Source organism: Xyrauchen texanus, chromosome 42 (genome assembly GCF_025860055.1).
Source record: "Xyrauchen texanus isolate HMW12.3.18 chromosome 42, RBS_HiC_50CHRs, whole genome shotgun sequence".
In the NCBI taxonomy this organism is placed as follows: domain Eukaryota; kingdom Metazoa; phylum Chordata; class Actinopteri; order Cypriniformes; family Catostomidae; genus Xyrauchen; species Xyrauchen texanus.
In genome coordinates this window covers 15,309,601-15,331,165 of record NC_068317.1, presented here as the reverse complement: position 1 = coordinate 15,331,165, position 21,565 = coordinate 15,309,601, and the positions used below count along the sequence as shown (strand labels likewise).

At 38.6% G+C, this 21,565-nt stretch overlaps 1 protein-coding gene across 1 annotated transcript; it reads left to right on the top strand.

Moving 5' to 3' along the window:
* Nucleotides 1-1,081: 1,081 nt before the first annotated feature.
* LOC127635110 (retinol dehydrogenase 10-A-like) lies at nt 1,082-16,399 on the top strand. The gene is made up of 6 exons (XM_052114901.1): nt 1,082-1,870; nt 2,539-2,774; nt 12,947-13,045; nt 14,341-14,486; nt 14,849-14,980; nt 15,200-16,399. The coding sequence occupies exons 1-6, from the start codon at nt 1,582-1,584 to the stop codon at nt 15,321-15,323; spliced, it is 1,026 nt and encodes a 341-aa protein (XP_051970861.1). The 5' UTR covers nt 1,082-1,581; the 3' UTR covers nt 15,324-16,399.
* The last annotated feature ends 5,166 nt before the right edge of the window (nt 16,400-21,565 follow it).

Sequence of the window (21,565 nt, the reverse complement as noted above, 5' to 3'; positions counted from 1 at the left end):
CTGATGTTGAGCTTAAAGGGATAGTTCACCTAAAAATTAAAAATTCTCTCATCATTTACTCACCCTCATGCCATCCCAGATGTGTATGATTTCTTTCTTCTGCAGATCACAATCAAAACATTTTAGAATATTTTTTCTGCTCTATAGATCCATACAATGCAAGTGAATGGTGACCAAAACTTTGAAGCTCCAAAAAGCAAACAAAGGCAGCATAAAAGTAATCAATCAGACCCCAGTTGTAAAATATCTTCAGAAGCTATATGACAGGTGTGAGAAAAAGATCACTATTTAATATATATATATATTTGTTTTTTTTTTACTATAAATTCTCCCTGCTCCCTGTGTGATATGCATTAAGAATGCGAATCACCAAAAACCAAAGAAAAATGTAAAAATGAAAATGGAGATTGATTGTAAAAAAAAAAAAAAAAAAAAAAAAAAAAGAGGAATTGATCCGTTTCATATCGCTTCTGAAGACAGATATAACCACTTGAGTCTTATGGATTACGTTTATGCTGCCTATGTTTGCTTTTTTGAGATTCAAAATGTTGGTCACCATTCACTTGTATAATTGTATGGAGACCAAAAGAACTTACATATTCTTCTAAAAACTTCATTTGGGTTCTGCACAAGAAAAAAAGTCAAACACATCTGTGATGGTATTAGGGTGAGTAAATTATGTGAGAATTATCTTTTTTTTGGCTGAAATATCAATTTAAAGGGACAGTAAACCAAAAAATATAATATTATGTAATCATTTAGTCACCCTCGTGACAAGGCTGATTTATGTTGACAGCATTTTCATATTAAGGTGAAGTATCCATTTCCACAAACATACAACATACATTTATATACATTTTATTTGAGACTGTCTAAGCATTGAAAACAACTATATTAATAGAGCAATGTCATGATGATGATGCATCCCACTCTGTTTTCCGAAACGTCCACAGCTGACTTGAGTAGATGTAAATTTCATACAGGCAGTTGAGCCAATCTCCCTGTGGGGTCCTGTGGAGCGGGGCTGGTTTAAATAGAGCGCCAGCAGCAGCAGCGCCGTTCTTATGAGATCCGTCAGGAATCTGTCTGTCACTCTCGTCTCTCTATAAAGCGGCAACGGTCAGGCAGCTATCGCGCGCGTGTCCGTACCGGGATCCTACAGTGTTGATACGAGGAGACGCGGCTGTATTTATGGCAACTTAGAGACGCATGCCTTTTTCTTTAACATTTTCGTTGTTGTCATTTACGGACATTTGTCGCGTTAAAATATAAACATTTCTGAAGTCCAAACCCCCAAAGCACACCTGTTTTTATTTGTCAAGCTCATATTCTGACATTTTAAAGCGCTATTTCTTCAACTGGTGTGTAGTATTTTATGATATATGTAGCTATATTAGTAGTTCTATGCCAGCTGGGGTTAATTTGATGCTCACCCCATAGCCTTATCATATAAGCGGATAGTTTAAAGATAAATTACATTTTAATGTCATCAGCACAATAGAAAAACTTTTTTAGTCCTTTACGTGTAACTTTATTGTAAGGCTTTATTTTGCATTTGCGACGTAAAGACACGCAACAGACATGGTGATAAACATTGTCGTGGAGTTTTTCCTGGTCATGTTGAAAGTCCTCTGGGCTATCATGATGGCCGGACTCAAGTTGCTCATACGGCCGAAAGAGAAGAGCGTAGCGGGACAGGTGTGCCTTATCACCGGGGCTGGCGGCGGACTCGGGCGGCTCTTCGCGAAGGAGTTCGCCCGGCGCCGGGCAACATTGGTGCTGTGGGACATCAACAGTCAGAGCAACGAGGAAACTGCGGAGATGGTGCGACAGATCTACAGAGAGGAAGACACCCCGATGTCAAAAGAGGGTAAATGGGATGATTTGATGCTGTTATGATATAGTAGGCTATATATTTCATTGGTTTGTCTTATTTTGTGTCTGATCCCATTTATTTGCCTACCTCGAACATATAAAGTATAGGTTGATGATTTTAAGTATAAAATTATGTATTATTATTATTATAAGAAATATATACATACATACATACATACATACATGCAAGTATATTGTTGCATTGAAAACTGGAGCATTTGTGGCATAACTTAATGTTGATTACAACATAAAATAACTTTGAATCGTTGCTCCTCTAGAAAACAAAATCATGAAAGGTTACAGTAAGGCACTTCCAATGGAAGTGAATTGGGACAATTTTAGAGGATTTAGGCATAAATATGAAGCTTAGAATTTTAGAAAGCATTTACATTCAAACTTGTATATTATTTGAGATGTAAAGTTTTTCAAATGGATGTTTTCGTGGCAAATTTACTTTTTAATAATTCACAATAATCTCAAACAGTTTATGGTCACAACTTTAAGAATGTGGGAATCTTTTGCTCTACCAAAATATAGGCAAGTCCTCATTGGCTAATGGGTGATAATTGGTCATTAAAAAATCTGAACACTGAATGGAGATCATATGAATGAGGCTTTTGCATCTCCGGTGTTGATTAACTCGGTTTATTTATTTTTCCTTAGGAGCTGTTGGCGGTGTGGAAGAGGTCCCTCCTTTTCAGCCACAGGTGTACACATATGTGGTTGATGTGGGCAAGAGGGAAAGCGTGTACTCCACAGCGGTGAAAGTGCGCAGGGAAGTCGGTGAAGTGGACTTGTTGATCAACAATGCTGGTGTTGTGTCTGGCCACCACCTGCTTGAGTGCCCCGATGAACTGATCGAGCGGACGATGGTGGTGAACTGCCATGCACACTTCTGGGTGAGTTTTTATTCAACTTCACCCACTTTGACACTTCTTAACTGCATACGGTTCTAACTGTTACTAGTCAATGTGCATTAAACGAAAGTGTACAGCTGTTTTTGTTCAAACGGAATGTCCTCTTTCTAGTGATGATATCACATGATGCCACTGTCAGGGACCCCATTTAATCAGCACATAGTCATTTCTCTATTCTGGCATTTGCACTTGAGCCAAACAAGGAAGAATGTTTTTATTTATTTTTTCCTCCCCAAGCATGTTAGTGATCCCACTTGTAAGCCAGCCAGAATGGAGATTGAAGTTAATATTAAGTTTAATGGGAAATGAAATAACTTGCACACTACATGGCTAAATGAGAACAAGCAAGCAACCCTGTTTATTCTTTTGCAATCAATTAGATTACACACTTTGAAGCTCCATTGCCCAATCAGTCTGGTGTTTTTAAGTGCAAACAAATGTGTTGTGTCTGCCCTCTAAGATGGGCCATTTCACTTGAAACATTCCTAGTTGAATAAATGTCGCATATTCAGCAAAGAACCCTTAGCGCCCCTGTCTCACTTTCTCTTTCTGTTGTGTTACCAATTTGTTTTCAATAGATTGTTTGTGGCAGCCAAAATAAATATTTATGGTCATGTCTGGATGTTCTGCTGATGTAGACATCCAAAAACCGAGATTATGAGAATCTGGCCCATTTTCAGACACCATATCAAAGCAATTTACTGATCTAGGTTAGCTTCACCCCACCCCCACCCCAAACTTTATTAACATGGCCCCTGCCGTATCAACATGGTCCTCTCCAAAGCTCCCAGATCTATATATAAACAAGCTCCAAGCTAGACAAATCCAGCAGGGGGTTTTGTTAAGATCACCAGGAGCAATCTGCTCTGCTTTGGTTTGTTAATTTAAAGCCCATTGAAGGCACATCCTGCTTGGGGAAGTACCATTTGGATGAGTCCATTCTCACTTGGCCTCACTAATTAACCTCTTGCCAGTAAATGCGTAAAAGCCCTGAATTGAATGTCTCTAATTTGCATTGTCTTCCTAAGACCACCTTGTGGGTTGGGCCGTAGTGGGGCAGTTTGTTGTGAATAATGCACCACATAATAGTGGGTGTTGTATTTTTTTTAATGCATGTGTCTGTGGGGGAGGTGGAGGGGCGGTCTTAATAATTTGTTTATTAGCAAGACAGAATGGTTAATGTTTTTTGGAGAAGGGAGGGTTGACATCATGGCACACAGCCTGGGAAGTAAAATGGTTGATCTCACTCGCAGTTAATTAGGCGAGTATTGATGAGCCTTTTAGTTAAAAGCTTTTAGACGTCATTAGGGTGTTAAGATACCACTTTGTGGTGAACGACTGGGACACAATTGATCCCACACTTTCTTTTAAGGAAGGCATTTTTGTTCCATTGGCAAACACGCAAATGAACACGTTCTAAATACTGGATGTCCTTTTAATGAAGCATGAAAATGCCTGGATGCAAATTGAGCACAATTGTAACACAATTTAATTTGCCTATATTTTATTGCATTTGTTTTTGTTTTAGTTGTTACTTGGAAGATATTCAATGAAAGCAGTGCTGCTTGCCAAAATAGATGCACTTGTTAGTGGTGGAATTGGGATTCTCATTAAGGTTTTGCTTGTTTTATTAAGCTTTATGCAGTGCATGCTTTCTTGTGGGGGTTTAAGATGAAAGCAGGGCTTAATGATTAAGGACAGCCAGGGAATAGCGAGTGGATGTGGTCATTAAATCCATAAGCCAGCTGAATCGAAATGCACCAACACTACCTTCCCTCTTACACAAACATGTTACCTTAATTGGTCGCTGCTGCTTGCACGTGGTGTGTTACACTGCAAGATTCATTATTGATTTTTCTCTTCACTTTTATAATTGTTTTTGTGTTGCCGTTCTTTTGTACAGAAGGATGTTTTAAGTACCAGTATGCAATTGTATTATGGTGCTGCTCATTCATGTTTTGATCAATTGAACTGAAGTAGTTGTAGAGCCTGGGAGGTCATCTTTCTTTAGGAAGGGATAGTTCACCCAAAAAATGAAAATTCTGTCATTTATTCACCCTCATGTTGTTCCAAATCCTTATGACTTTCTCTTGTGGAACACAAAAGCTGATGTTAGCCAGAATTGTAGGAACCAAAACATTAGTCAACATTCACTTTCATGGTATTGAAAAGATGCATTAAAAGTGAAGGGTGATTGAGGCTATCATTCTGCATATAATTGGACCAGACAATGTTGCACTTATCAAAATATTGCAAATATACAGATCGTGATATGCATATTGCAAGGGCTTACAAGAACATAATTATTTTAATACAGTAAAAAGTACAGCAGACTAAGGTTTATGGCAACGCAGATAGCAGAGAATAGACTGGGTGCGCGATTGGCACTTGGTGTGTGCGTGGACACCAATCTCTTTTAGTGCTTCGGTGCTTGATCCATGATGTTAAAGCAAGAGATATTCCCCACTAATTTTCCATTTGTCATTTCAGCATTTAACAATTTGGGCAATTACTTGACACATTTCAGTATATTGAACTGTATCTTTTAGCATAACCTCTGATGTTCATTTATGGAGAGGGGGAGAGAGAGATGCACTTGGCATACCCTCTGATGTTCATTCATATAGATAGAGCTGGCTGGCTCTCCCGCTCTGTTGCAAAAGGAATTAAAGACCATAAAAAAAAAAACATGTATTGTTTTAATTTCATGATAAAATTCACAATTTAAAAGCTGATACTAACATTGTGTTTAGGGCTGCAACTAACGATTATTGTGATAATCGAACGATTATTTGCCGATTATTGCACCAATTAATGATTGGCTCTTACCCAATGATTCAGCTTGTGCCCCGGCTTAAAAGGTTGCATTAAACATGCTTGCTAACAATAAAGAGGAAAAAAAAAAATCCCTTAAAAATCCCTCTAAAAGACATTACTGAATTTAATTTTTTTTCCCCATTAATTCAGTGAAAGAAATTCACTGACCTTTCTGTTCACGTCATTCCATCTTTAACTCACTAAAAAAAACAAAGTCCCTCTAATAAAGCTGCATATTGGCAATTTTCTTCACTATAAGAAATGCACAGTGACATATATTATGATTCAATAAGTCACGAGCCATCACGTTCTAATCTAGCTGCATGAGTGCGTTCCCTTGACAGAGTGCGCCTCAACCGGGTGCTGTTTCAATCTCTCCCCCTTAGATCGGGACATTAGCGCAACTCATAGAAGAGGTGCTGACCGCACAGAGAAATGCCGGTTTCGGAGTTTGTAGTGATTTACATGATTTGCTTCTGTATTTAAGATGTAACGTCGGGGTGTTTCCTTTAAAGAGCGCCGGCTCTGCTTATTCCACAATGAGAGTGCTTCTGTATTTACTTATTTTGTATTTTTGCATTATAATTTCCTCATACTTTGCAATCTACATCACCTGAAGCTGTTTGAAAAGTTTAGAGTGCATCTGGATTGAACTATGTAATTCTTCCTCTCCTAAATCAGGTGGGAGCTGCAGTACTGCTCTTGTGTGTCCTCAGAGTTTAATGTGCTTCTGTTATGTTAAATTACATCAATCATTCGACAAGGAAGATTTTTGTCTATAATTTTTATCGACGTTGTAGATAATGGACAACGTCGACAATGGAGTGTGTCACATTTGCAGACATGTAGGTAATGGTAAAACCGTACATATTACAGTATATGCTGTCTATATGCAATTTGGAATAAGACATTTATTTGATGTCTGGGAAAGACTGCCCCCCAATGAATTTAAGAATATTTGGTATGTGGGGGTTCTTGTGTTCAGCGCATGCCAATGACATTGGAGTCACGTATCCAACAACTTAATGCATATTGCATTTTTCCTCCATTTCATGCAGCCCTTCTATCTAACATCTTCTTTTGTGTTCCACCAAAGAAAGTAATAAGGGTTTGGAACAGTATGAGGGAAAAAAAGCATGTGTCTTATTCTTTAGCTTTTACGTTTTTTTGAACGTAGTGTGGAGGCCACTGCCTTCCAGACCCCCTCATTTTATTTTTAACTTTTTTTTTTTTTTTTTGTGTGGCCTTGAAGTTTCTTAAGCCTGGCTTTATAACTGCTCCATTTCATCCTCTTAAATGGTCTCAAAGATGACCTGGCAACCAGTCCAGTGTCTTCATTTCAATGGTCTACTGTGTTTCGAAACTCTGGAGGTGGGAAGGGCAAAGTCCAGATGGACATCATCTTTATTTTGTCGGATTGCATGGTGGGATGTAACAAAGCTGGAGGAGCCAACAGGAAGCAAGGCCATCATCTCCGAGTGGTTCCCTTCCAGGCTGTCTGTGCTCCGCTGAAGCCTTCTGCTTTTTGTTTGCTTACAGCTGGATTTGAGTCCCAACAACAGTGAGGTCTCTGCAGCACGGCTGAAGATTAGTCGACGTTATTGACAACGTCGACAATAAAACAAAATTTGCAACAAAAATGTTAATTGTCGAATAGTCGTTTGATCTCATTTAACGTAACTTGGGATAACATTAAACCGTAATGATGGCACGCGAGAGCAGCACTGCAGTTCGTGCCTGACTGAGGAGAGGAAGAATTACACCGATCAGTCAATGCAATCTAAACTTTATAAACATCTTCAGGTGATGTAGATCCCAAAGTACAAGGGAATTATACAAAATAAGTAAAGTTACAAAAAAAGTTACATCTTAAATGCAGTTTTAATCCATTTATAGCTTTATTAAAGTTCAAATAATACGGAAGCAGTTCATATAATTAACTACAAACTCCGACTCTTGCATTTCTCTGTGTGGTCAGCGCCTCCTCTGAGTTGTGTGAATGTCCCAATCTAAAGCTGCGTTCACAATGCCAGCGACTTCTGGCAACACGGGCGACCATTGGCGACCAGATGTGGGCGTGACCAGTGACACGACAAAGTTGAGAAATGTTTAACTTTATGCAAATGAAGAGTGAATTTCGGGAGCGACAGCCAATACGAGAAGATGGTAGAGCTTACATGGTCCTAATATTTTAATAATAATATTAATTGTAAAGAAACCGTGCTGTTTAGACTCTCCATACACACCACTAGCGACCTAACCACCAGCCACTGATGACATGCAGCAACAAAGTAGCTGGCAGTGTGAATGCATCTTATGGGGGAGAGATTGAAACTGCATTCGGCTGATACACGCTCTCGCAGAGATGATCGTCACTCGAGCCCACATTTGCTAAAGCTAGAATATAAAGTGCGTGCGTGCATGCGTGCGTGTTCGTTCTCTTAAAGCAAATCTAAATACCCCCCCATTTAAATCAGTGAATGTCATTTAGAGGTATTTTTAAAAGATTATTTGTTTTCCTCTTTATTGTTAGGAAGCACATTTAATACGACCTTTTAAGCCGTGGCACAAGCTGAATAATCAGTTAAGAGCTAATCATTAATTGTTGCAATCGCTGAGTAGTCGAATAATCGTTCTAATAATCATTAGATTAATCGTTAGTTGCAGCCCTACTCTGCAGATGCTGTTCACCCTGATGAAAAAAAAATCTTGTTTTCTGGTTTTAGCTGTCTGCTGGCCTGGTCCGTTGTCTGGTTTTAGAGGGGTTTTTGGCACTTTCGCTTATCAGGTCAGCTGCCCCCATCTAAAGGCTTGGAGACCCGCTAAAACTGTCTTGAACCAGCTATGACCAGCAAGCTATCTTGGGCAGATGTGAGTTTATTTCAGCAGGACAGACTGACTTGAGAATAGCCAGTAGATGTGATATTGAGGCAAACTGACTAACTTTGCAAAGCAAATATTTTAAGTGGTGCAAATATACAGATTTAATGCTTTGTCAGATTTTAATATCTGTCTCATGATGTTGACCCCATAATAGGCGATATGCGAGCAGTGCATTCCAGAACTGGGTGCAGTGGTGACCGTTAAAGCCTTCTAGTTGCTAAGTGAGCGTGACTCAGCCCATCTCTAGAGAAAAGCATCAAGGGAAAGGGAGTCTTGTACACAAGCTTGCTGGTAATGGGGAGCTGCTGGCTGACCCACTTATGCGACAATTGCTTTCTTGTCTGGCAATCAGCTTGACAAGATGCCAAGCGACAGGAGCGAAGTTCTCCAGCCTGCATTCCTGCTGGACCAAGAGAAAAGGAGCAGCCAGACAGAAGGGTCTTGAGTAGTTTTAGATCCAGGCAAATGCACCTGTACCAGATATTTGATTTTGGGCCGCTTATATTTGCAGAGGTCCTGGCCAGTGAGATTCACTGGTGAATTATTTGATAGAGTTGGAGTCCATTTGGTTGTGGTTTTTAATGGTGTTTAACAACGTTTAGTCAAAACTACCCTTAATCACTCTTGTAAAGACATGCATCACCATGGGATGCTAGTGTGCTGGTGTCCCAACTAGTTTAACTATCAAGTCTCCCTTGGTCAACCAGCCTTGCCATAAAGGCCATGGTGGTTGACAAGCTTATTTTTATTTTTTGCAGTTAAAAACAAAGGTACACAAGCTAGACCAGCATCAAACAAGCATAAATCAACCTGGTCGAGCATGGATGCAGGGGCATGACCCTTATATAATGTAGAGTACATAACCATAGATCTAGCATGCAAATACTTGTTTCCCTATTCCCACTTTAATCAAACATTGGCAATATAGGAACATCATATCAATTAGACCCTCAATTAGCCCCCACTTCAGTTTTATTTGTTGGGCATCAAAGTCTGATGCCTCTGCTATATTTCTTAGGGCCAGTCCACGTTCTTCTAATTACTGGCCATCTGGGCTTTTCTGTACAACAATATTTGTGCATGTCCCTAGTGGTCAGACATGAGCACTAATCCAGGCTGACACTGCAGCTGTGAAGAGCTTTGTGAGGAGCAGTGGACTTGAGCTTGTATCAATTAGAGAGCACAACAGGCATAGAACCACTGCAAGGGCCAAGGAAGCTTTCTGCTGTTGGAAGTTAATTTAGCGTAAACCCAGGCGCTGAGAAGCAATTACGGAAGCTATGAATTAAGACATGAACTTCTGTTTGGTTTCACACATTTTGTGTCCGAGAGGTCAGTAAGGCCATGCCCACATCAGAGTTGGCCCCCTTCAAAGGCTCATTCCATAGTGGATTGGGTTTATACAAAGACCCTTGCCATTTCTTATGTGTGCAAATTCAGAGCTTATGATGTGGCGGTAGCTTAATTATCATGTGGAATTGTATTGGGCTGGTAACTTACGATTTGTTTAGTTAAGGTGCTGAACTGGTAACTGGTAACCCAATGAGGTTGTAATGTGGCCAGTTTCAATAAAGGTAGTGTCAGTCCATAAACTGGAGAGTAGTGATACACCAGTTATCGGTTTGACCAATATTTTGTACCTATATTCACTTTTTTTACTTAATAGATTATTAGTTCTTTAATGTTAACTCTACCAATAAATTGCACCATTTTGTGGGTCAGTATAGAGTAGTGCCTAAGAATGCCATTTACACCAATGTGCATTCAACAGGAAACTGTGTTGTTCACTAGAAAGTTATGTAAAGGCAAAATCACTTTTTTCTTTTTTCTACATCACATTTTTATTTATATCTATGGGCAGAAACCAGGCAAGTACACAGAGACGCAAGCACTTGGCCAATGCACTGTCCAGATAAACATGGTAATTGTGCGTTCTTTCAGTACTGTGACTGTAACAAACCTCCACAGTCAAGGGAGTGATGGTTACCTTCTAAACTTTCTTCCATTTTAAACTGAATGTGCTATTCTGATTAAATGCTATGAATATATTGACCTTTTACGTATTTGCTTCGCAATATTGTCTTAAACCGTTGCTCTGCTATGACAGTAGTTGACTTGAAAGAGAAAACTCACCATAGAAGTGGAAACTTCACACTAATGTACGCTATAGCACCCCTGGTGTCAATGCTGAGAATGCATTGTAAGCTTGTGTTGTGTTATGAATTGCATTCATACACATTTTGGAATGAAACGATGCAAGAAAACAAGCTTGTGTTGCTAGAAACGTCTGCGTTCATGTACTTTAGTTCACATTTGTCCACTGGAATGACTTCAAGTTCTGTGGTGTTACATGAGTAGTTTAAAAGCCATTTCCCCACAGGATGTACAAGCAGACCTTTGATTACCTTTGTCTTATTTTGTGCACTAATGTTCTGTTATGGCCAAGAGGGATGTAATAGTCTAATCTGTTTCATTGGCAACAGCTCGTAGTCTAAACTCCCCAAATCAAATTACAGTAGTGTAGATTGCAGTGTTTGGAAGATGTTGGCATATGTGTACTACAGGCCCGATCTACCCTAATGCTTCATTTGCACGCATGCTTACCACCAGTTTGGCATGCAAGGCACGGATTCAGCTTTAAACGGGTCCAAGTCTGCTCCCCAAAATGTGCCCCCCAACACAACGAGATGAATATTAAGAGCAATTTTATGCTTGATGCACTGGAAAAACACACAGTTAACTCTTAACATCAGGGATTAAAAAGCACATGTGGATATTAACTGTACCATGTGGGCTGCAACTCTAATTCATATGACCTGGTTCATGGAGGTGAAGCCAGGAGAAATTAATGAATTTGAGAGATTCCAGTGCAACAGCCAGATTCGCAGATATTTCAGAAACCTATCAAGGTGTTAAGATGGCGGGCAGAGGTGCGAAAATGCATTTCTGCTCATTGCACGTAACCATCCGAGCTGGTACCATTTTCAAGCATAAGTAAGTTTCCACTGGGCTTGTTTGTAAATACTGATATAATTGAAGGCCTCTGGAAATGGCTCTGTTCTTGGCTTTTAACAGTTTTGTACTCTTCATTGCATGTTTCATGTTCCATTGAGAATTGACTAAAGCCACAGGTGGTTCTGCAGGCTTGTACGAATTGTCTTTTGTAAGAGTAGTAAATGGATGATGTTGGTGTTTTTCATCATTATTATATCCACCCTCTCACTTCCCCTGGGTGTGAAGTGAAAGATGTGGCATGCTTGTTTTTTATTTTATTTATATATTTTTTTTTTTTATTCACTCAATCTGAGCCGGGATCAGGGGAAAGTGGAAGATGAGCCGGATTCATTGCAAACGGTCAATCAAAGCCAGGCAGGACATCAGACCAGATGAGGGGGAGGAAAAAAAAGAAAAAAAAAAGGATTTTAAAGGAACAGTTCTCCCAAAAATGTATTGTCATTTAGTCACCCACAAGTAATTCCAAACCTATTTTTATTTCTTTTAGAATGTCCAAGCTGCTTTTTTTCTTCCATTTAATTAATATCACAATTCACTTTCATTGTATTAGAGCAGCTTGGACATTGTGCCAAATATCTTTTGCATTCTTCACAAGAATGGGTTTGGAACAAAATAAGAGTGAGAATTATTATAGAACGGTTAATTTTTGGATTAACTATCCCTATAACATAGTTAGTGAGGTGTTCAGTTGTACACACTAGAAACCGTCTGCACTACAAACCAACCTCCGCTATTTTTCTAGGTTTCAATACACTTAATTGTTCCAATGCTAATGCCTGATCCTGGTTAAAAAGGTGGTGTTTGTTTCCCCTTCTTTGTTGACTTACAGTGGCTTTACAGTACCTCAGAGCTTTGTTTTGGACTTTGAGTTGTATTGTGGTGACAGTGGTGAGTGACAACGCCGCTCTGGCTTTGTGTTGCTGATACTGAGATGCTACTCTTGGGAACAACTCGTTGTGGGAAAAGAGGAAACCACAGACAAACCACTTGTTTTGAACTGGCATGTTTCTGTCTAAAAGCTGTCTTTTCACCATTTTATAAGCCATTTCGGGCCAATATGAAACCACCCCATAGACATAACAAAGCCTGTGCAATAAATCATGCTTCCATGAAGTAGTTTCTTTTTTCTGTCCAAGTTAAACTTCCGTGTCAGAAGTGAAAATGTTCTTGAAACTAGTACTACCAAAACAAATTGAACTGTACACCAATTCATTTTTTTAAGTAAATGTAAAAGCCGAGCTCCCTGTAAATGGCCTTTAAGACAGTAATGGAATTGTGTTTCTTAACTCCCCCAGCAGGACGAGGGAGATGAGTGTTTAGACTTGGTGAATTATTTGTCGAAAGAAAAAGAAACTGGATCAAAGGGCTTTGGCACAGAAAAACAGCATAAAACAAATAACTGTCTTTTTTTTTCCCCCTCCTTCCTCATCTCTTTCCAGACCACCAAGGCATTTCTTCCCAAGATGCTAGAGATGAACCATGGCCACATTGTGACAGTTGCCAGTTCGCTGGGCCTATTCAGCACAGCTGGTGTGGAGGTTAGTACATTTGCATCAATCACATATATCTATTGGCAGACTGGAATAAAAAGATGCTCCGCATGGAAATTCGCTGCAGCACTCATAGATCCACGCAAATTAAGGAGCGCTAACAATTGAGAGATGCTGAATTGGTCTTCCTTGATGTCTAGTTACTGAAAAGACAGGTTTTCCATGGAGCACTTGTGTATGTTGGAGAGGTTTTGTATTTGTCAATATACACATGTAGATTTCTCAAAACAAACTTCTTCAAAGCCATTTTAACTAATGGTAAACCAATTTTTTTTTTTTTTTTTTTTTTTGCTGCCAATATTTAGAGAGCAGTGAGGCAAAATACTGCCATATATTCTGTAAAAATATGCTCTTTCTCTATGCTTTTTTTGGAAGATGCTCTAAATAAATTGATTATCTAAATACAGTATCTTATTGTCACTACTGGGAATCAAACCTAGCACCATTTTGTTTTCAGTTGAGCTACAATTTTGCATAATATTAATTGATAAAAGTCTGTCAGTAGAGTTTGGAATTGATACACCAAGAAACTACCATTTCTGTTCATTAATCAATGCTGATAACCTCAAATTCTCCAAAAATGTCTGATTTATTGTGCTGGCCATCACTAATTTCAGCTATGTTAAAGCTTTTTAATTCATACACTGGGCCTTTTTTTTATTTATATTTTTTTATACAAAAATGAAATGTATTTGAATTGGTTAAACAAGACTGAAAATCCATTTTATTGGTTACACCATCTTGTGTATACAGGGCACCTCATGGTTTGTGGAGCCTAATGCATGTACTGTACAAGCCTTTTACTGCTGTCCAAATTGATATCATTTTTCCCCAACAGCCCTTTGGGGAAATTTTGCCTTTTTTGTTTTGTTAGCTGTACGTACAGTACACTTCTATTTTACAAGCCCTCATCCTTAACTCTGTCTCACTTCAAAGGGTCCCAGAAGCAGTGTCTGGCCTATTATGCTTCCTTACTGTGCTCTGAATGTGACTTTTTATGGTTTTGCATTAATGGAGTGACTCAAGCTGCTGTGTGTGTGCACTCAAATTCCTTTTATTCCAGAGTGTTTATCTACACGCATCTGTGTTTGCCTATTCCATTTCTGAAGATTATGTCCACAGTGAACCACATCAAAACCCTCCTACCTACAGTATACTCCATACACGGCAGAAGAATTCTAATGAAATTGTAGAGCTGCCATGCCATTACAGAAAGGAAAACTGCCTTGGGAAGCTCAAATTGAAAGCACACCATTACAGACTCTGTTACTTTTTGGTTTCAGGATTACTGCGCTAGCAAGTTCGGTGCCATCGGCTTCCACGAGTCCCTTAGTCATGAAATCAAGGCTTCAGAGAAGGACGGTATCCACATGACACTGGTGTGTCCTTACCTGGTGGACACGGGCATGTTCAAAGGATGTAGAATAAGGTAAGAATGGCAGTCCAAATGTCATGACTGGGTTTCAAATGGCCACTAAAGGAGTGAAACAGACAATGGGTATCTAGTTCAAGTAGACATTGCTTAACAACAGTCAGGGTAGCTTTGCTTGTGGCCTCTCATGTCACTGTCAGGTTGGTTTTTCATGCACACAATAGGGCTTCCAATTGAATAGAAGCTTGCCTTTATATCAGGTGCATGCGGGATCTGTTTCCACTCAGTAATGACTTGCTCTGACTGGCTAAGCACTTGGGCTTAGAGAAGAAAACATGAATGATTAAGAGTTGTCTTTGTTTAATGAAAGTCTCTTTTATTTTCTCTCCCCCTGCTTTTTCTTTGGTTTGGTGGGGCAGGAAAGAGATCGAGCCCTTTCTCCCTCCATTGAGGCCAGAGTTCTGCGTAAAACAAGCCATGAGGGCCATTCTGACGGATCAGCCCATGATCTGCACACCTCGCATTGTATACATGGTCAACTTTATGAAAAGGTGGGTGCTGATCCTAATACTGCTTGTATAATACTAGTTTTGTGTGGTGAATTATCCGATAATAGTATGAAACCATCAATTTAATTTTGTAAGACAAACAATTTTGGGTGTCCAAAGGAAAAAATGGGTCCTGAAGCAAAGCCAGCAGAGAACCATTGGTTTACACCTTGTTGCGCTAATGAGAACTAACATGGTCCATTTGTTTTTGTTCTATTACAGCATTTTGCCCTTCGAAGCGATTGTGTGCATGTACCGGTTTCTGGGGGCAGATAAGTGCATGTACCCCTTCCTGGCTCAGAGGAAGGAGGCAATGAACAACAACGAGGCCAAGAATGGGATCTAGAGGGTGCTGTTTCCAAGTTCCACATAGGGCTTGAAATTGATAACCCCGCAAAAGGATGAGACCACTGAGAGGGAAGACTGTAGAGAAAAAGACTGAGTTTAGACTGGTGCACTTGCATTCGGCAGATGCAAAGGTTTACCATATTGTTCCTCTGGAACAAAGAAAGCTGTGTACTACACTAAGGATTTATTTGTCATTTTTTTGTTTTGTGTTTTCAATGGTTTGTTTATAGAAACCATCCATCTATATACTGTGTCAATAGTTTTGAAATCATACATGAGATATTCAGTAATTAACTATTTACGTAATGTAGTCACGAGCATTATCTAGTGTCTTTGTGAAACTATACAGTATGTTACTGTACGAACAGTAAAACCTTGTCACTTTTTTATTTTTTGTGTGTAGACATGCACTGTATTTACTTTTCTCTACACTGCCAACATTATCACACTGTTCAATGTGGTACTGCGCCACTACAAATTATGTATCGAAAGGGCCCAGTGATAATTCATGTGGTGATAACTGAAAGTCTGGTAAATTGCAAATGCTTCAGAATATGCCAATTTATGCTGACAAAGTTTGAGATGGAATGAATGCTTGTTAACATTGTTTCCCCCTTTTTGTTTTTTTTGGTGTGCGCGCAACACTTTTTGGGTGAGAGGGAGCACAGATTTTACTCTAAATTAAGAATGTCCTCTTCAGCAATATCTACAAACAGATTGGTGGTATTCAGTATATGTGAATGCACAAAAGACAGCAATGGATTTCTTAAGCACTACAGAAAATAACCTTTCATTGAACACTACATTTAGTTTGTGATCCATTTTGGTTTCTTGCATTAATTACAACTTGTGGTCTTAGATCTGGCAAATTACCCAAATCCAAACTGTAACAAAATGTCTATCACAATCTGACATGTTGTATTGATAGTGTCAGATGAGCTCTCGATGTACACCTTATTGTCCTGTTTAAATGTTTATCCATTTTGTTGTATGCAAACCTGGACCATTGAAATTACTTTTCACTGATAGATATTTTAATATTTTGTATGTTTGGGGAGAAAGGACAAAAAACAAGTTTAAACATTCCGATAGGCGTCCTTTCATTCATTGACTGTGATTAGCCTAAAATCTCTACCTCTTCATGTTTGCCATTTGTTAACAGTATGACTTAAGTACTCTTTTTGTAACTTTCCTAAAGACTGCTCTATAGAGGAGCAAACAAGGTGGTTCCAATGTTTAGTGTCTCTACCTAACTTAAATTAATAAAATTATTTAGATTATTGTGGTTTGATTTATTGGAGTCGTAACCTCAAAAGTAAGCCATCTCCAAAAATATCAATTATCACCGCAACAAGCCATGAAGTATGAAGTCTTTTCAGAAGCCTGACTATTTGCAAAATGTCAGCTAATGCCAAAAATTCCAAGAAACTGTGCAGGAAACCTAGGATTTAAAGTTTGAATGCTTAAGTGTGCAAGACTTGTTGCTCAAGACTTTGCCAACTTTTCTAATTATCTTAAATTCATCCTTGTACAGTAATTTTTTAAGAGTATGACACACAGCTTTTAATGTATTGGTGGGCAGCAATTGTTAATGCCACGTACAGCTTCTGGGAAGTAGACACTGAAGAACAGCTTGACTCAAATGTTCCATTGTAGCCAAAACCAGGGAGTTTCACTCAAGGGAAATGCATCACAGGAAGAGAGAGGAGGGTATTCTTTAGTTTCAAAGGTTGCAGCTTGAGTATTTCATAAGTAAATCTGCTCGATGTGTTAAGCGTAATAATTCTGAAATGTATCAAATTGCATATAGATGGAGTTATTTAAAAACATGATTGAACAACTGCATGTTAAGTGGGATTTGGGAGTCAAAATAGTGTCCTAATAGAGTGTAAAATGCATAGGCCGTTTTGACCCTTGAGTAACCTTTTCCCAAAAAAAACCTCTGATACAATTTTCTGATTTTCATCATTTATTTAAAAAAAAAAGCATTTTTCTTTTCTAAATGCCTGCTGAAATGCTAGAAGTAGTTCATCCATAGTAAAATACCTAATAAAAGTGATCTAAATGTCACTTGCATAATTACATTTCCATCAGTTCTGCAAAAGCACGACATTCTTCATTAACACTAATCAGGCTAATTAAATGGGTGCACTTACACAGCTAGTCACTTACCCATAGGAACAGGCACTGGAGACATCCAGGTGCTCTTCAATTGGTGTGCAACCAGCTAGACATCAATATGTCAGCCTGCAGTGGTGGAGGTATTGATGTTGAAGTCTGGCTAATTGGGCCAGGGTTCTGATGGTCCATGGTAAGAGATTAGTGAGAATACAGAGAGAGATAAATACTGATACATCAAATCCTTCTACAGCTAACTGTCAGATACGACCCGTTGACTTAAGCAGCTACTTGCTAAGGAAATAATTAAGCCTCATATTGCCAGAAATTCATAACTTTGATACAACATGAAAACACAAGATTATTAAATGTTTTCCCATGCTATGTAGACAGGATCTATTTTTCCTGTCAATATACAAAGAGTTTAGCAAAGCACAAAATTAATGGTTTTAACAGGTCGATGACACTTAATCTGATGGGGGGTCATTGAACTTTTTTTCCCATGCAAGAAAGCCAGTGTTAACAGCTTTACACGATGAAAGGACCTTAATGATTTTGAGTCATCCAGGACAGAGCTATTCTAAAATTGGACATTTATTTAAAAGAGAGTGCACATTTAAGGAGTCCTAATTGTATAAAGGAATTGTGCACCCCAGTGTTATAGCGTTACCTATTGCAACTAGGCAATCAGAATGGATTTTCTGTCAGCTCTTGCCATTTCTGCTCCAATATGCATCATGCTTGCTGTGAATGTTCTGTGGGTAATCCATGGGCATGCTGTCTGAGACTGAGACAACCTTTAGCATTGAGCAAATTCAAGAGTACTTGACTTTTCTTAATTGTTTAGTGTTATGCAAGTACAGCAACTAAAACATAATAGAGTGCACAATAAAGAATATCATTCGAAAGCTCCAACACCTAAGGATCATGCATTTTCTTATTTCCTGCTTTGTAATAAACACTAATGCAATAAATATAACCATTTTAATAAAAGGTTTTATTAACATTCATTGTATCGGTTAAGAATAGACCACTGATAGACCACTAATATGAATAGCCTATTAGGTACGCATTGCATGGAGTTTCTCTAAGAAACATGCTGAATCCAGTGAGTCAAAAGCGAACCATCTTTAAGCTCATTCTCTACATGTCAAGCATTTAAATACAGTACTCACAGACTTGCAGGCAAACAGAATAATATCTTGAGTTTTATTTGATTGTATTATTTGACACTCAGTTTCTGCTGCTCTGTTTTTGCATACAGCGCATCAAATTGAGTGCAGCAGTTCAAGTAGCGCTCTGCGCAGAGGAAACATAACTTTGACCCTACGCTTCCACGCCCATGTGCTAAAGCGCTCGAGATTATGCATAATTAGACATCAGACTCATTTGACATGTTCTTTGTTGTAACACTCTTAATAGGTATCATTTGTGGATTTTTCAAGCGCTAGAACCGAAACTTATTGCACACGTGCGAATGGGTTAAAATGTATATATACACATTATAATGTTTAATAGCAAATGCGAACATAACTGTCACACCGTTCAGCCCTGGATAACTACCAAAGCTCACATGTCTTTGGAGGCCCCTGGCAATGCGAAGGCCCTAGGCAATTGCGTAGTCTGCCTATAGCTTGTCGCCTTGTTATTGATGCATCACTATATTTGATTGTAAACATGAGTTGATAAATTATTTAATTTGAGAGTGAATAATGACAAACTTGGGTCTGTTAATCATACAAAGATATTGTATGCATTAAAAAAACTTGGGATTTGACGCACAAGTCACTTTAAATCACTTCTGGGAGCTTTTTTAAGCTTTAAAGCGACTTTTAAATCACTATCAACTGCTATTGCATCCTTTTGTGTTCTGCAAATGAAAGTCATTTTGGTGAACCATTCCTTTAAACCTTAAGTGATCTACATCGCTTGTGTATTTATTAAAAGATAACGTATCTTTCATTTACTGGAAGTTATTCTTTTAAAGCAGTGGTCTTTAAACAGGGAGTCTGCTATATATTGTTTGATCTCAAACGAATTGATCTAAAAACACTTGAACACAAATTAAGTTAACCTTAAGCAAAAATGAAGAGCCAAAGTTCCCACATAAAAATGTATTATGCAAATGTAAAATGTAATGTTATTGCAATTTGCAATGTAAATGTAATAACAAAGCAATTGATTAATATGCACAATATTGTACACGTTATTATAGGCCAGGCTTAAAATGCTACTCTCTATTTGATACAATATGTAACAGGGGTCCTTGTCCAGCAAGGAACACTTGGCCTGAAAAAGGTCGAAGAGCTTTAATTTAAACTGTCTCTTCCTGCATACCAGTCGCTAAGAATTTCAAGAGGGATAATGCCATTAAAAAAACGTTCTATCAACTTTCTTAAATACATTGACGATCTGGCATAAGAAACTTTGCAGTACATCTCTCTGTTGTTGAGATGGAAGAGTATGTTCCTGCTAAAGGATACAGATCACGGCATTGAGAGCTTTCTCATGTCAGTCTACAGCTGCTCTGGCCGGGTTTGTTGTTGAGGTTGCATAGCTACATATCAGTTTAGCAAATGGGCGTTCCAGAGAAAGTCTGAAAGGCTGTTATGAGCCAGCTCCGATCAGCCACAACAAAAGGAACAAAAACAAAACAGAGAAAATTAAATCTTCTCCAAATAATTGAAGCAAGCTACATAAGGCCCAACTCAAACAAACATCACATGCCACAGGACAGTGATGGGAGCAGAACTAAGAAACAACAATAAGGATAACTTGTGAGAAATAAAGGGCATTTAAATAAAGGTTCTTCAACTGTTCTTTGCAGCACCTTCATTGGCTTCCTCCGATGCCACTCTGGTAGAACCCTCTGGAAATCCTCCAGACACCCTTTCGGTTCTCTGAGAAACTGAAGTTCCTATAAGAACTCTAAAGAACTCTAAGGTCTGTCAACGGTTCCTTCAGTAACCCTATAATAACAGAAAGTCTTTGAGGCACTCGAAATGTATATTGAAGTTTGTCTGAGGACATAAATAGGATATTTGAGGATCCTTTAAAGGGTGTCTGGAGTATTTTCAGATGGTTTAACCAGTGTGGCATCTAAGGAAGGCCTCAAATATCTTTTCATTTTAACAGTTTCTAGGCTCAGCAGAAAGCTCTCTTCTTATAAAGAACCATTTACTTTTTACTCCATAAGAATTTCCCCCCAAATTATGTTTTTTTTTAAAGAGTTGCACATCTGTCCATTACAATGGATGTTTGAATGTTTTTAGGGTTTTCTTGGTGGTTGCTAAAGTCAAAGAAGTCCATCCAAGAGCCCATCCCCAAATCTATATATGGTTTATGAGGGTGTTCTTAGTGGTTGCGACGGCATTGCTACAGTATGTGGTTGCTTGGGGGTTCTGGATGGCTTCTTACTGGCCCAAGTCAAAACACCCCAACCCCAATTCTCTAGATATGGGTAGAACAGATTAAGAAATTAAGGGGGCCCAAAGCTAAATTGCCACTGAAAGTAACAAAAATGCCCCCAAAATACAAAATATGGGGGCAAAAAAAGTGGTTAGAAAGAAATGTGCCCTTTAAAGATATAAAATACCCCTGAAAAATCAAAACCAAAGAGCAAATATTGTCAATCTTACCGTGTTCTAGGAGGGTTCTAATGCAGTACTATGCAGTTTCTTGGATGTTCTGTTTGGTTTCTTACTTTTATGTCAAAAGACCAGCCCCAAGTCTCTAGATATGTTTTTTGTAGTTTAAAAAAAATAATTATTATTAATCATAAATCCAATCACTTAGGAAAAATAATAGCACATCTCTACACAACGATTTGATTTTGAGCTATCATTCATGTCCACAGCACAAATGGTGCTTAAAGTTTGGAGATAACAAACAACTAACATCACATGAACAATGTTATAGTAATGCCTTAGCAAACACCAATTATAACAGATCTGTAACAGACTCGATATTCTATCCGTTAAAGAATTTAATGAGCTTGGACTTGTATGACAGTGATGTAAAGAAGGAATACTCCTTACAATGAATGAAGGACTGTTTCCATAGTGATACTGCATAATCTTATAGTACATATCTATTTTTAGACTGCTGTGTCCTAACGACTGA

Coding starts and splice junctions, on each gene's coding strand:
- LOC127635110 (XM_052114901.1), top strand. CDS start 1,582: ATGGTGATAAACATTGTCGTGGAGTTTTTCCTGGTCATGTTGAAAGTC. Junction 14,487..14,848: donor TTCAAAGGATGTAGAATAAG/GTAAGAATGGCA, acceptor TTGGTGGGGCAG/GAAAGAGATCGAGCCCTTTC. Junction 14,981..15,199: donor ATGGTCAACTTTATGAAAAG/GTGGGTGCTGAT, acceptor GTTCTATTACAG/CATTTTGCCCTTCGAAGCGA.